A 13,646-nucleotide genomic window follows, 5' to 3' on the forward strand; every position below is an offset into this window, starting at 1 on the left:
TGCTATCTTTGATGTTCACCTGTTTCTTTTCATGGAGAAGTCACTTTGCTTACACCAGTCTCATGGAAGTTGATTCCGAGACCAATCAGAGGGAACTGCCCTCTCCGGTGTTGAGGGGGAAGCCGGGGCTAACTGGGCTGTCACTCTTGGCCTGGCTCTTCATGACTTCCTGATCTGTAGAAACTGGGTTCTGTTTATTCGTGTGGCCGGCACTGTGGTCAGAGGGAACAGCCCCAGCCAGAGCCATCTACAAGATGGTATCTGTTATCTGGGCAGAACTAGAGAGAAATGTGTATTCCTCACCTCCAGGCCCCTAGTGAATTCTGATTCAAGCCACACAGGCCTAGGGATCAATAGTTTTAATCATTTCAGAAACTAGCCCCACTCTGGGTAAAATTACAATGTGCAAGACACTCAATGCAGCTTAAAGGCCATGACCTTACTATCATTCCGTTAGATTCACATTTCAGTAAGATGGGAAAATGTTCTCACACACCACCCCCTCCCCGGCTCCCTCTCCTCCCTCAGCCCTCTAGAACAACTCTGGAGGACAGCATGGTTTACAACAGCTGTCAAACACCAGAGCCACTGGCCCATTCCCAGCATGCACTCTGCCCGGAGAGGAAGCTGACTGAAGCCACTGGAGACCTCAGTGCAAATCAGTGCGAATGTCTCCCAAATCAAGTTTGCAATCCTGGAAAGTTTAGTGAAAACAACCCTGCTGTCAAGGTTTGGCTTCTCACATCTGCAGGGGTTAAGTCACCAACACAACATAAACCCAGGCCAGCAGAACCTTGTCCTGCCCCAGGCCCCAGACGCCCTCTGGGATACAAAGGGTTTGAAAATGTCTTAAACTTTTCCAGTTTGTTTATTTTCCAATGTTTCGTGATATTGTCCATGCAAGGAGTAGACCCCAGCTCTTGCTAACAATTAAAGTTTTCTAATTTAGGAGACAACGTGATTTAAAAAGAAGTGGGGGGGTGCTCACACAGGAAGCAAAACAAACATTCACACCAAGGGCACACAGGAGGGGACGTGTACGAAGGCTCTGCTTGCCTGGTGAATGTGCAGAGGGAGGGGAAGTGTTTGGCCGGGCTGTGCCAGCTGGGAGTCAGCTTCAGAGAAGGTTGGCAAATGTCTGCCAGACCTCACCACACTGCCACTACTACGACCAGTTTCATGATTGGGGCCCCTATTGACCTGTGTGACTGGGAGGTGCCCTGCAGCCCCCTCCCCCCACACACAGTCATTGCTGAGGTTGTATGGTGTATTCTTGGGTGCCAAGCTGCCCACAGCCACTCTAGAGCAGGTCCCAATGCTGGCACGTCCAGTGACTGCAACACGTGAAGTCCCCCTGACAGTGACAGCTGGAGCTCTGGGACAATCTAGGAGCCTCAATGTGTCCTGGTACATCTGTCCACCCATACTGTTACCTGGATGCCCAACAGGACTGGCCTCTGACTCTCACAGGAGAAGTGGGAACAGGGACAGTGTTCTATCCACCCCCATACACACCTTTTCTTCCTCTACTCCTAAAAGATGTGTGTGCCCCACGCTTCTCCAAATCTAGCCAACATAGACTGAACCCTGCTGTCTCACAATAGGCTTCCTCTCTACACCCTTGTCCTGATGCTTCTCAATCCTGGCTGCCAGAAAGAATCATCACAGAGTTTGTCCAAGCCACATCCTAAACCAAGACATAAGGACCTCTGGGTATCTGTGCTGTTTCAGCCTCCCTGAAAGCTCAGATCGAGCACTCTTTCCACAGAAGTGGAACAGGAAGGGCTGGAAGACATCGGGTGTCAAGGAGATGTGGGTGGGAGAGAGGGACTGATGTAGGGTAGACCTGTACCACACCTGGGTGCACACCAAGAGTGGCCAGGCTGCCAGTGACTAGCTTCTCTAGTCAGTGTCTCTCAGCTGAATCATGCTGGGAGAGTCCAACAAAACAAGCGCAGAAAGGCTGGTGACTTTCCAGCTCGGACTTGGTGGCACTGGGATGCCTGAAGGGGGAGGAAGCTCGTCAATGGCAGAGTTAGAATCCTATAATTGTCAGGACTTCGGGGCCGCCTCTGATCCGGCTCTGTGTAAGTTTCCGAAGGACCAGAGGCAGCTGGCCATCTGTTCCAAACAGAGGTGTGACCAGGAGCTGACCCATGCCAGCTAGGTGCACAGAGAGTTTATTGTGCAGCCATTTTTCATTCTTCTCTCTGCCCACTTGCATATCCTAGAGCTGAGGGAACTCAGGTATTTAAATACAGCCCCCTGCTTCTTGAGCTGATTCTTCTTCTTCTTCTTCTTCTTCTTCTTCTTCTTCTTCTTCTTCTTCTTCTTCTTCTTCTTCTTCTTCATCATCATCATCATCATTATTATTATTATTATTATTATTATTCCTTCCCTTCCTCCTGTCTTCTTCTGGCTCAGAAAAACTAGGTCTAAGTGAAACCCACGAAGGCCTAAGCAAGTATGAGGAGAGCCACTCTGGCCAGCCCTCTCGCCCCCTCAGAAGCGGTGTCACCAGATTCTCCTGTTTCCAAGAGAAGCTGAGGCGGGAAATCTCTCATTTGTTAAGTGAAGACATGGGATCCAGAACAGAGTGGTTGTTCCTCACTCACAGTATCAGTTCCATGTTACAGAGGTGGCTGGCTAGGTGTGGCTGAGTCCGCAGCTGGCTAACACTGGCTTCACACTTGAGGGCTGAGGCAAAGCCCCTGCTGAAACAGGAGACCCGGCTCTCTCAGCCTTGCTTCCTGACGGTGGGAGGGGAGCCTTTGCCATGACTTTAGGTCCTCTTTGAAAGACCACCCAAACTTTAATGCATTCCTTGGGGAACAGCTGGCACCTTGGCTGGTTTCTCCGTGAGTAACAGCCAGGTAACCTGCTCAGGGGGACGTCCTCTCAGTCTCTGTGTTCAGCAATTGTCACTCACAAAACGGAAGCTCCGAGTCGCGCCTCTCTCGGCGCTTTTCTGAGGGTGACGTGAAAGTACCCGTCAAAGGGAAGGACTGACGCTTTCAACCGAGGACGTGACCCACATGCACGCAATCGAGAATAAACGATATTGCAAGATTCTGTGATCTTTATAGCTCTGGGGATACCTGATGCGTTATACACCACTGCTACATGACAGGGTGCTGTGTGTACAGAGGCCTGGGTACGAGACGCTCTGCACTGTCATAGGAGCAAGGGTGTTTCCCTGCGGTAGGATCCAGGGCTTCATGAAGGACGTTTGCCATAGCTTTAAAAGGCTGACAGAAACTGACAGGCAGAGAGCATGGGAGAGGCTCTTCTGGTCTAGGGATACTAAAGCAGTAGGCTGTGGCGTTGGGAAAACAGGAGGCAAGCCTGGGCCAGTCCTCCAGGCTGTCTGAAGACAGAATTTCAAGGGAAGGGGAGGGGAGGAGCCAAGGGAGGCAGGAGAGTTCAGGACCTGGAAGGTGAGGCCTTGAATGTTTAGCAAGGCTCCTGAGATTCTGCTAAGTAGAGGAGAGGTCCCAGGAGGTCAGCCTTGGGGGAAAGAACTGGGTCAGAGCACCAGGAAGAGGTCATATCAACAGTAAGCTAGCAGGGACCACACCCTTGTTAGGAGATTAGTGGGCCAGAAGGCCGTAATCCCAGGACAGGAATGCTGACCTCCTGCGCATGCTCTTCCTAAAACCTGCCACTGTGTAAAGCCTCTCAGGGTGGCAGCAGCAGCGGAGGGAGCTGGTGAACGCATACTGGGTAACAAGTGAGGTCACTCCCCAGCAAGTGTTTGGGGAAGTGAAAGAGGAAACTGACCTCAAAATAAAGATACCTGACTCACTGTCTCTGAGTGACCTCGTGCTCGAACATTCTCTGAGTCTACAGCCAGACACCTCCTCCGGACACACCCTAGCTCATAGGAATGCAGACACCCGAGAGAGGGAGTCAGTCCCACGTTCAAAACACCTACAGGTTTCAAGAGCCGGGGGAAGACTAAGACCCATTTCCTGACTCCTTGCTGGAGGATTTGAGCAAGTCGCTTACGTTTTCCTAGGCCTTGATTTTCGAATCTATAAAATGGTATAATCGTAACCATCACCGCCCATTTGTGGGACTTTTATGAGGTCAGATAACCTAATAAACTCGAACGTCCTTGAAGCTCTTTGGAAGTGGGTGCGTGGCTAATGCCCGCTGTAATTGTTGTAATTGTTGTGTAATTGGACATCCCTCTTGCCCCCACCGCTGCTGTAGACTGGCCTACCTCTGCGAGGAGGTCAGATGCTATTCATAGCCTCTGAGGAATTCGCAAACAATTTCTCTTGTTTAGACGAGGGCCAGACCCCAAAAGGACCTACCTGCCTACCTGAAAAAAAAAAAAAAAAAAAAAAACGGGCCTGGCATCAAGTCTTAGGAAAGGAGCACCCTGGAAAGGAGGCAACAGGAGTGATTCAATCCTGCTCAACTGGGAAGGTGTCAGGATGTCAGCAGGGAAAAGCATGTGACTGGGGTGGGGCTTTCTGGGTGCAGAGGAACTCGGATCACTCACCCTTCCATCCCTCCAGATCCCGGGCAGCATCCGTCCAGATCCTGTCTCCTCCCCCATCCTCACCTCCCTCCCCACCCTCCTGCCTAGAAATCTAACACTGCAGCCAAGTGACTCACCAACCATGTGACTTGCGAACATCACCAAGACATCCTCATTCTGCCCACCTGGGAAATGGACCTAAATAGTCCAGAGCCGCCTGCCATTCAGGGCTGAGGCTGGAAATGGTCCCACAGGAAGAGGAGGAGGCTCAGCCACAAGAAGGTGTTGCACCAATATACAAGATTGGTGGAGGGCCTGACTGTCCTGAGACGATGTCACACCTGGGAGAGAGTATCAGCGGCTGGAAGGTGCCTATGGTAACCATGAGAAAAGATTTAGGGGAATCCTAGGAAACTGGTCTCTGAATCTCGGAAGCTGGACAGAAAGCATCTGTCCGACATAGCTTTCAAATATCTCTTAGCATTACATACAACTCCCCCTGCAAACACACATGTACACATGCATGTACACGCACCTGTGCGGCACGCGCGCGCGCACACACACACACACACACACACACACACACACACTTTAGGAGATTAGGACAATGTGTGGTACTTGTGGTCTTCCCAAGTGTCCCTGAACTTTCTGGAAGGTGGGAGGTTAACAGTGGCACCCCAGGACCACCAATGATGTATGCATGGGAGAAGGAGACGATGCCAGAGCTGACCTGAAAGAGTGTCTCTGGTCCCAAGGGGTCTGGATGGAGAAAGAGAGGAAGCCAGAGGCAGCTATCCAACATGGACTGCCCCTGACCACAGGGCAGCAGGTCACCAGCAGAAACTGCCCCAGGCCAGGGGAGATCCTGAACGCTAACATGGGTACATATGCCCTGCTCAAAACATGGTGGGAGAGAAACAGATGTGACCAGTCCAGAAGAAGCCTAGGAGCCACGTTTAGCAGGATTCTAGGGCAGGGTAGATGTGAATGAACCCACAATCAAGTCGGCTTGTCAATGGACACAAAGGGATCTCACTCTGCCTCTGCCACCTCACTTCAAGTGTACCCCAACCTTAAATGGTTTCCAAGTCATCAGCATAGTGTGTGTGTGTGTGTGTGTGTGTGTGTGTGTGTGTGTGTGTGTGTGGTATGTATGTGGTATGTGTGTATGTGTATGTGTGGTATGGATGTGGTACATGTGTAGCGTATGTGTGGTATATATGTGGTATGTGTGTATGTGTGTGTATGTGGTATGTATGTGGTATGTCGTGTGTGTGTGTGTGGTATGTATGTGGTGTGGTATGTGTGTATGTGGTGTGGTATGTGTGTATGTGGTGTGGTATATATGTGTCTGTATGTGTGTGGTGTGGTATGTGTATATATGTGTGTGTGGTATGTATGTGGTGTGGTATGTGTGTATGTGGTGTGGTATATATGTGTCTGTATGTGTGTGGTGTGGTATGTGTATATATGTGTGTGTGGTATGTATGTGGTGTGGTATGTGAGTATGTGGTGTGATATGTATATATATGTGTGTGTGTGGTATGTATGTGGTGTGGTATGTGTGTGTATGTGTGTGGTGTGTGTGTGTATGTGTGTGGTATATATGTGGTGTGGTATGTGTGTGTATGTATGCGGTATGTATGTGTGTATGAGTGTATGTGATATATCTGGTATGCATGCTATGTTTGTATATTGTGGTATGTGTATTGTATGTATGTATGTGTGTACATATATCTGGTGTATGTGGGGAGTGTGATACGCTGTGGTGTGGTATGTGTGGTATCTATGTGTACACCTGTGTATGTGTGTGGAAGGGTGAGGATGGGAATAGAGTCTTCTCTTCCACCTGACCCCTCCCCAATCCCTGTCACCAGCCTGGCAGGCTGACTCCTTCACCTCCCAATCCCCAATCCCTGTCACCAGCCTGGCAGGCTGACTCCTCACCTCTGCAGGGCAGGGGACTTTCATCATCACACTCACCCTCCATGGTGCCGTGGATATGAGCGTAAACTCAGGAGTAGACTTCTGGGTCCAAAACCAGGCTGATTGCCCGCCAGCCATGTGCCTTTGAGCAGATCATCTAACGTTTCTGGTTTCCACTCCCTACCTGTATTTTTGGGTCACGGTGGGACCCATGACACAGCTGCTTTGAAGAAATAAATATATTAACATTAGAAAATCCCATCCCAGAGAAGAACCAAGAAGGAGGCAGAGGACGACCCAGATCTGTGTGGCTTTAAATGTCCACAGATTTATACATCACAGAATGGACAGCTTTGATGGGTCTCATTGTCAGACATGCTGAACTGGCCTGCTTGAACTCCCGATCTCAGGGACTTTTGGCCGGATCCAGTCAGGACAGACATCAGAGACTACAACAACCGTTGGGTGGCCTTCTTAAGACCAAACAACTCCCCCATTTTCCCTACCCCCACCCGCTTCAAGATATCTCAACCCCCATATTCAGCCTGAAGAAGTTATGAAGAGTTGTCAACCCAATGTCCTGGACTTGGGGGGCTGAAGGAAGCCAGAAAATCTTTTATGTCCACGACCCAGAACTTGCCTCTGGCTGGCCACCCCCATGTTGGATTTTCTGTGATGGTGTTTTGATGAACTTGGTATCCAGGAGAGCTGATTAACCACCAGTCTCAGGTCTTCTAAGCCTTGAGGTCTTAAAACCTTACACGGAGATTGCCACATTCCTTCTTCCCCGGCTTACACGTCACCAGGGCAACGGAAACGGCTCAACAAGTGAGGACACTTGCCACCAAACCTGAGGCCCACATGATAGCCGGTGAGAAACATCTCTTTGACCTCCAAACATTCCCAGCCACACGCACCTAAAAGAGAGCTTTAAAAGTAAATATATACGCCTTCTGGCCGGCTGCCGCCTTCTACCAAGACACGACACCAACTTGTCTGCTCCTCTGAAGACACCACAGTTTCAAGGCCTGGAGGACGTCTGCTGCACACAGGTGACTGTCAGGAGCCTGGCATGGCTGTCCTCTGAGAGACCCAACAAGCAGCTGAAAGAGTCACATGCAGATACTAGCACCCAACCAATGGACAGAAGCCAGGGACTCCTGTGGTTCAATTAGGGAAAAGCTGGAAGAAGCTGAGGAGGAGGGCGACCTCAATGGGAGAACCAGCAGTCTCAACTGACCTGGACCCCGAGATCTCTCAGACATGCAGCCACCAACCAAGCAGCATGCGTACACCAGCTGATACGAGGCCCTGACACATGTACAGCAGAGGACTGCCTGTCTGGCCTCAGTGAGAGAAGATGACCCTAACCCTGGAAAGGCTTGAGACCCCAGGAAGTGGAGAGGCCTGGTGGGGTGGGCGTGGGGGTGAGTGGGGATATCCTCTTAGAGATGAGGTGGGGGAGTGGGGTGGAGGAGAAGGCATGGGATGGGGGGTAGTCAGGGAGGCAAACGGGGAGGGGGATGAAGTCTGGACTGTAAAAAAGGATTAAAGAATAAACATTTTTAAAAAAGAAAAAGAAAGAAAGAACGAAAATAAAATCCCATCCCTTTGGAAAGCCTGCCTCTGTGTAGATTGTGCTGCAGGGCCTTGCTGAAGAGACCCTAATGCTGCTCTGGGCCTCCATTGTCTTCCTGCACAGCTGTCTGACCATGGTGGAGTTTCTCTGACTTCCTGGCCAGACAGTTTATGGAAGCTCTTGGAACAAGAGAGCCAGCCCCATCCTTCCTGGGAACCCTCAGTCCTTTCTACCCGTCTGGGCTCTAAATCTTCTCTCTGAAAACTGCTCTCATCCTTCAAAGCTCTGCCACAACCCACATGCTGTGAGCAAAGTACAGGTTCCAGGGTCGGAAGGACCCAGGTGATGATCCCGGGTGACGACCCGGGTGACGCTTCAGCTTGACCTAGGCCAGATAGGTGCCCTGGGAGAGTTGCCTAACCTCTCTCCATATCCTAGATGATGCTGAATGTGGTAAAAAGCTCTCCCTGCCAGGACAGAGGTAGGATAAAGCACAGCAGTGAATGCCTGTGCGGGGCAGTGGTGGCACACAGTAGGTACTCAATGGTTGCTTCTCTCCTCATCCCCCACCTTGTTCTGATGGTGCTTCCTTTTCTCTGTTCTCCAGCTCCCAACGTCGGCTCCAGCCAGGGCTAGCTTTCTCTGGGTTTGTCCGTGGATATTTGTTGTCTGTTGGATCTTCTTTTCATCCTTCGGAGGTTGGCTGGGCATTTACTGTCTGTCCTAAGCTGCATCAGGTCCTCGGGAGGGCTCTGGCAGAATTCTTACCTCGAGAAAAATCAAAGGAAATTGAGCGATCAAATACTGGTGTATATGATCTTTGGGTCCTGTGGTGAGCGGCGCTATGGGGGTATACATAAAGCACTTTTGAACACAGTGTGTGTTTCAGCAACCGAAGACCTTCAGTTTAACTCAGTAACCAATGGTTAAGCCAAGCAATGTCCCAGGCGTGAGACCTTCATCCTCAAGCAGTGCAGGAGCCGGTATGGAAGAAAGGGTCAGTGAAGCGTGAGGGCTAAGGAGGAGGCAGCAGGGGGCAATTGACCAGAGGAGAGACAGCCTGTGCAGCTTGTGGGAGGCAGGCCAAGCCTGGGGCTCCCGGCACCAAAAGCCATTCTGAACAGTTTGATACACAACCAAGAAGCTCAGAATTTCCAGCAAATCCTTCTTTCTCCTCCCAGCACCGCTCCCCATTTAGACCCAGTTCCAGTGTCTACCCTTTCTCAAAAAACTTCAGCCTCTGTGATGATAAAGGCCTGGCTTAACGGAGCCATGCAGCCTCGGTGCTTCCTGAGGGACAGGGACTCTGGGAGGACAAATTTGGGTGGAAATGAGACAGGGCGATCCAGGACGCTGTCAGGAGGCTGACTCACAGCTCTGCTCAGGTCAGCAGTGGCCGTGGTCACGCACACAGTGGGCAGCAGCAGGGGAACCTGCCTCCTTTGCGGAAGCCGCCTCACCCTCACCTCGGCTTCTCAGGTGCCTGCTCTCTGCCAAATCAGTCCTTGATGATTTGATCAAGGTGATTGATCAAGGTGATTGATCAAGGTGATTGGTCAAGGTGAAGACTCCTCTACCCTGCTGGAGCTTTCCCTCGGTGCCTGGAGGGCACAGGTGAGCACACACGTGCACATAGCCTCTGCCAGTGGAGCTCACAGCACCGTGAGAATGGAGACAGACACCCAGCATCTGCTCTGGGACTGACGCATGGATGCCAGAAGGGCCAGCTTATCTCAGCTCCCTTTGGAAGGTTCTGGGCCTCCAGCCCGGGGGCCATCAAACCCCAGTGTCTTTCACTAAGAGGGCACAAAGGGTTAAGGGAGAGCATTTCCAGGGAGTTTGCCTCTTAATCAACACGGTTAATTCTTTTCCTTTTACAAACATAAATTCTTGGCAGTCAGGAACCAAAAAAGAAAGGGGTAAGAAAAAAACCTTAACCCAACTTTAGTCAAATCTTTTCCTCCCTCCTCCTCCTTTTTTTTTTTTTTTTTTCAAGTTAAGACCCAGGGGAATTGAAAGCAATGAGAGAGATCCTAGCCCAGATGGAATGTTTTTGCTAATATACGTCTGCAAGTTATTTAAGAGAGAGAGAGAGAGAGAGAGAGAGAGAGAGAGAGAGAGAGCGCACATGTGTGTGATGGGGGTGAACACAAGAGCAAGCAAACATAGCTGAGTGGTGTGTGTGTGTGTGTGTGTGTGTGTGTGCACATGTGTGATCAGAACACACAGCACAGGGGAGCCAGCACAGGGGAGCAACCCCCACCCTCTCTGCCTGAGTCCCAGCAGTCTTCCAGCCCCACTCTCCAGTCTAGACTTGAAGCAAGACAAAGCCATTACCTAGGACCCTTACTGTCCTTACTGGCCCAGGTCTTCAGACAACCACAGTGACGTGACTGGCCTCTTGTTCTCTCAACATCGGTCTCCCAAAGTGTTCCTTATTGCCCCTACAGGAGGCTCCTAAGTGGCAGGCCTGACCTTCACCTGTGGACTCTGACCTCAGCAGGGGCCTCTTCAGCCCCCACCTGTCCCAGCTCCCCGGTCTGCTCCCTGCTGAATTGACTTTAATTCTTTTCAGCCTTCCTCCTAAGTCTCTCCCTTGGCCCTGTAATCAGCTGTGTGGGCTCCAGATTCTGATTTCCAGGGAAAGATTAAGCAGCTTTCTCCATCCAAAGGCACTTGGAAACTGGGGCCACCCCAGAGCTGGCTCAACCCCTCTCCATCTAGGGGTGGAGGGGGCAGCTTTCACTCTACCCTGCTCCCTGGCTCTCCGGAGTCCAGCCTTTTCTCACACAGAGACCTCCAGTGTCTCCAGCTGGGCTCAGGGTGGGAAGCCCACAGCTTCTGGGGAGCAGTGCATAGGACCCTCTGTCTGTAGAGCTCTTGGTTGGAGGCTCCCCAGCCGTACCACGCTTCTCCTCAGCTTCCTTACCCCGTCCTCTCGTGTTCGCCTTCACAGGTCCTTCAGCTGAAGAGAGGCAGGGATTTACCAGTCATCTCATCTCAGAGGCCGCTGTCTGTATATCTGCTGCTGTCCCCTTCGTCCTGAGGCTCTGCCCAGCTTACAGCACAAACTGAGCCAGGTTTAGGGACTGAGGAGGACTCAGCAGTAATTTCCAAGAAACAGAAGAAACGAGTTTGGGGCAAGGAATCATTGCCTTGGATATGAAACCTGGCTATGATAACTTAGCACTGACTTCCAACCTGGGAGAAAGAATTGCCCAGAAAGAAACCACCAAGGCAGAGAGGGGGAGAGAGGGCTTCCCAAGAAAAATGTCCTGGAATGGCCCACTGAAGTGGGCGTGGCCTGGCCCTCCACACGTTGGACACTGTCTTCCCAAGGCCTGCAGATTCCAGAAAGATAATTCAGTCTGTCTTGGACTAAGGAATTCAGGGAGTCCACGAGTTTTCCAACACTGTAAGCAAAATTCTTGCAGGGGAGAGAGCCTCCCTGATCGTCTGCTATTCTCACAAGAGTCATTCCGGGAGACTAAAACATGCTGAGCTGAAAGTTTACTTAAGGGGAACACTTAGCGGGGTGGTGGTGGTGCACCCCTATAATCCCAGCACTCAGGAGGCAGAGGCAGGCAGATCTCTGTGAGTTCAAGGCCAGCCTGATCTACAGAGCAAGTTTCAGGACAGAAAAGGCTACACGGAGAAATCCTGTTGTGGGTCTGCGTTTCACCTTGCTTGTTCGGTGTCAGGACGCTGCTGGGGGAGGCAAAGTGCTGAGGTTCTAGGCTATGTCCCTTCCTTGCTGCCCTTGGGGTGCCAGGCTCATGGGACATGCTGATTTGCTGCTCAGGAGAGACAAAATGTAGTGTAGGATAGGGGACCCAGCCCTTGATTCTCCAGATGAGAATGGGCGACAGTTGGGACTGAGGCTCTGAATCTCTGACTCCTGGGCACTCAGAATCTGTTGGGAACCTCGAATTGTTGAGAACAGACTGAGGGCCTGAGATGAACCCATTCGTGGTGGAAGGAGGGTGCATATCACTTACTCAGGGTAGACCAGAGATTAAATACCTCCTGCAGGAGGGAATGCCCAGGAAGGGAAACTCATTGGCTAGACATTTGGGGCCCATCTAGATACCTCAATAGCATGGAGAACTCTAGTCTCTCTGCTACATGGCCAGTTGTCACAGTTTGCTTAGCTGGGTGTTGTGGTCTCGTGCTCCAGGACAGGAACCAGGTCAAACGACTACTGCTCTCAATAATGGGAATTGACGAGGATTTTTAGTCTGCTGGACCTTACTGGTTTTTCTGTCTGGTGACAGGGTTCCACTTTCCCCACATCCTGTCTTGAAAAACTCCCAAAAAAGGGAAGCAGGGGATGCTTGTGGCTGGCCACTGTGGAATGAGTAGTCTCCAGCTGAAATCAGTAGGCTGAATCAGGCTCAGGCAATATGACATGACTGAGGGTCTGGCCTTCACATGTGTTTGTCCCCAAGAGGTGACCTGGTTTTTGGAGAGTGCAACCTAAGGCAGGTGCAGTCCTGGGGGTCGTAAGATGTGGTCGTTGGGTCCAGGGTGCTTGTTGGTGTTATCTGCTGGGAGAAGAGATGGCAAAGGTGATAGAAGGGGATCCCCTCTGTCCTGGGACACAGTGGGCCAGGGTCTCATCTTTCCCATGTACACATGGTTCATTAGTGGGCACCTCAAGGGAGTTCTGGGGCATCATCAATGCTGGGGGTTGATTGGAAAGAGTACAAGGCAAGTTGGTACCCAAGCCATCAACCCTCTGGGGACAAGTTCCCTCTCAAATTAGAAGACCCTGGAAGGTCTGAAGAGCCTTTGATGCTGTCGTCTTAGGCTTAAGAGGCACCCTTCATGTCATCTCTCTGAAGGTCATTTTGTAAGGGTGGGGGTGGGGTATTCAGTATAAACATCTCAAAATCCTGGGAGCTTCCTCAGCTCTCTTCGATTTATTTTCCAAGACCACCCACTCAGACCTTGGAGTGGGTTCCTTCCTCCCCAAAGTCAATGCCCCAGAGAGCATGATAATGAGGCAGAAAAGGTCCTCTTTGCCTCTGGGTTTGGGGGTTGGCTTGTCTAAGTGGATGTCTCTGTTCCCATGGGACAGAGAGCAGCCAGAGCCATTGGGATAAAGAGAAGCATCCCCACTCTGAGGAGAAGCATCCCGGCTCTAAGGAGAAGTATCCTGGCTCTGAGGAGAAGCATGTGGAGTTGCGCTTTCCCTCTGGACCCTCTGAGCCGGAGACAGACACTGCAAGCACGGGCAATCGGTAGGTCCACTTCCAGAGCCAGAGAGGCCTAGGGTGCTTTCTTCTACCAGGCATCCCTGTGTGTAGTTTGTACACACGCTTGGATGTACAATAGATTGTACAACCGAAGATTGGTGGATACACCCAACGGTATGTGAGGTGGACAGCCATGCTCTCAGCCAGCAGGCAAGCCCCACCAATTTTCCCCAGTGGGTACCTCGGGTGTCTGTCCAAGCAGATTTGGTCTGTCCCTTCCTCCAATAACTCCTTCCCAACTCCCCAGCATCAAGCTGTCATCGTCACCAACTCCTCGCTGCAGCCTGGCTGATGCTATATCCTCTCTCTTCCTCCGCAGCGACTCTGAAATCTGTTCCTTTCCTGGTCTCCACCTCCTCCATCAGCACCCCACAGTGTCCGCATCTCTTTCCGT

The 13,646-nt window shown here is 51.2% G+C and overlaps 1 protein-coding gene across 3 annotated transcripts; it reads right to left on the reverse strand.

The window, feature by feature from the left end:
* Nucleotides 1-425: 425 nt before the first annotated feature.
* Nucleotides 426-11,634, reverse strand: LOC120095695 (uncharacterized). Of its 3 annotated transcripts, none has more exons than XM_063270868.1 (3): nt 10,924-11,634; nt 8,565-8,762; nt 426-7,518 (listed from the first exon to the last, which is right to left on the reverse strand). In XM_063270868.1, the coding sequence occupies exon 3, from the start codon at nt 6,551-6,553 to the stop codon at nt 5,582-5,584; it is 972 nt and encodes a 323-aa protein (XP_063126938.1). In that variant the 5' UTR covers nt 6,554-7,518; nt 8,565-8,762; nt 10,924-11,634; the 3' UTR covers nt 426-5,581. The 3 variants fall into 3 exon arrangements, with proteins under 3 accessions (XP_063126938.1, XP_063126936.1, XP_063126937.1); XM_063270866.1 differs by having other exon boundaries at nt 8,565-8,757; nt 10,924-11,632; XM_063270867.1 differs by having other exon boundaries at nt 426-8,757.
* Between the last annotated feature and the right edge of the window lie 2,012 nt (nt 11,635-13,646).

This window comes from Rattus norvegicus, chromosome 11 (assembly GCF_036323735.1).
Source record: "Rattus norvegicus strain BN/NHsdMcwi chromosome 11, GRCr8, whole genome shotgun sequence".
Lineage (NCBI taxonomy): Eukaryota > Metazoa > Chordata > Mammalia > Rodentia > Muridae > Rattus > Rattus norvegicus.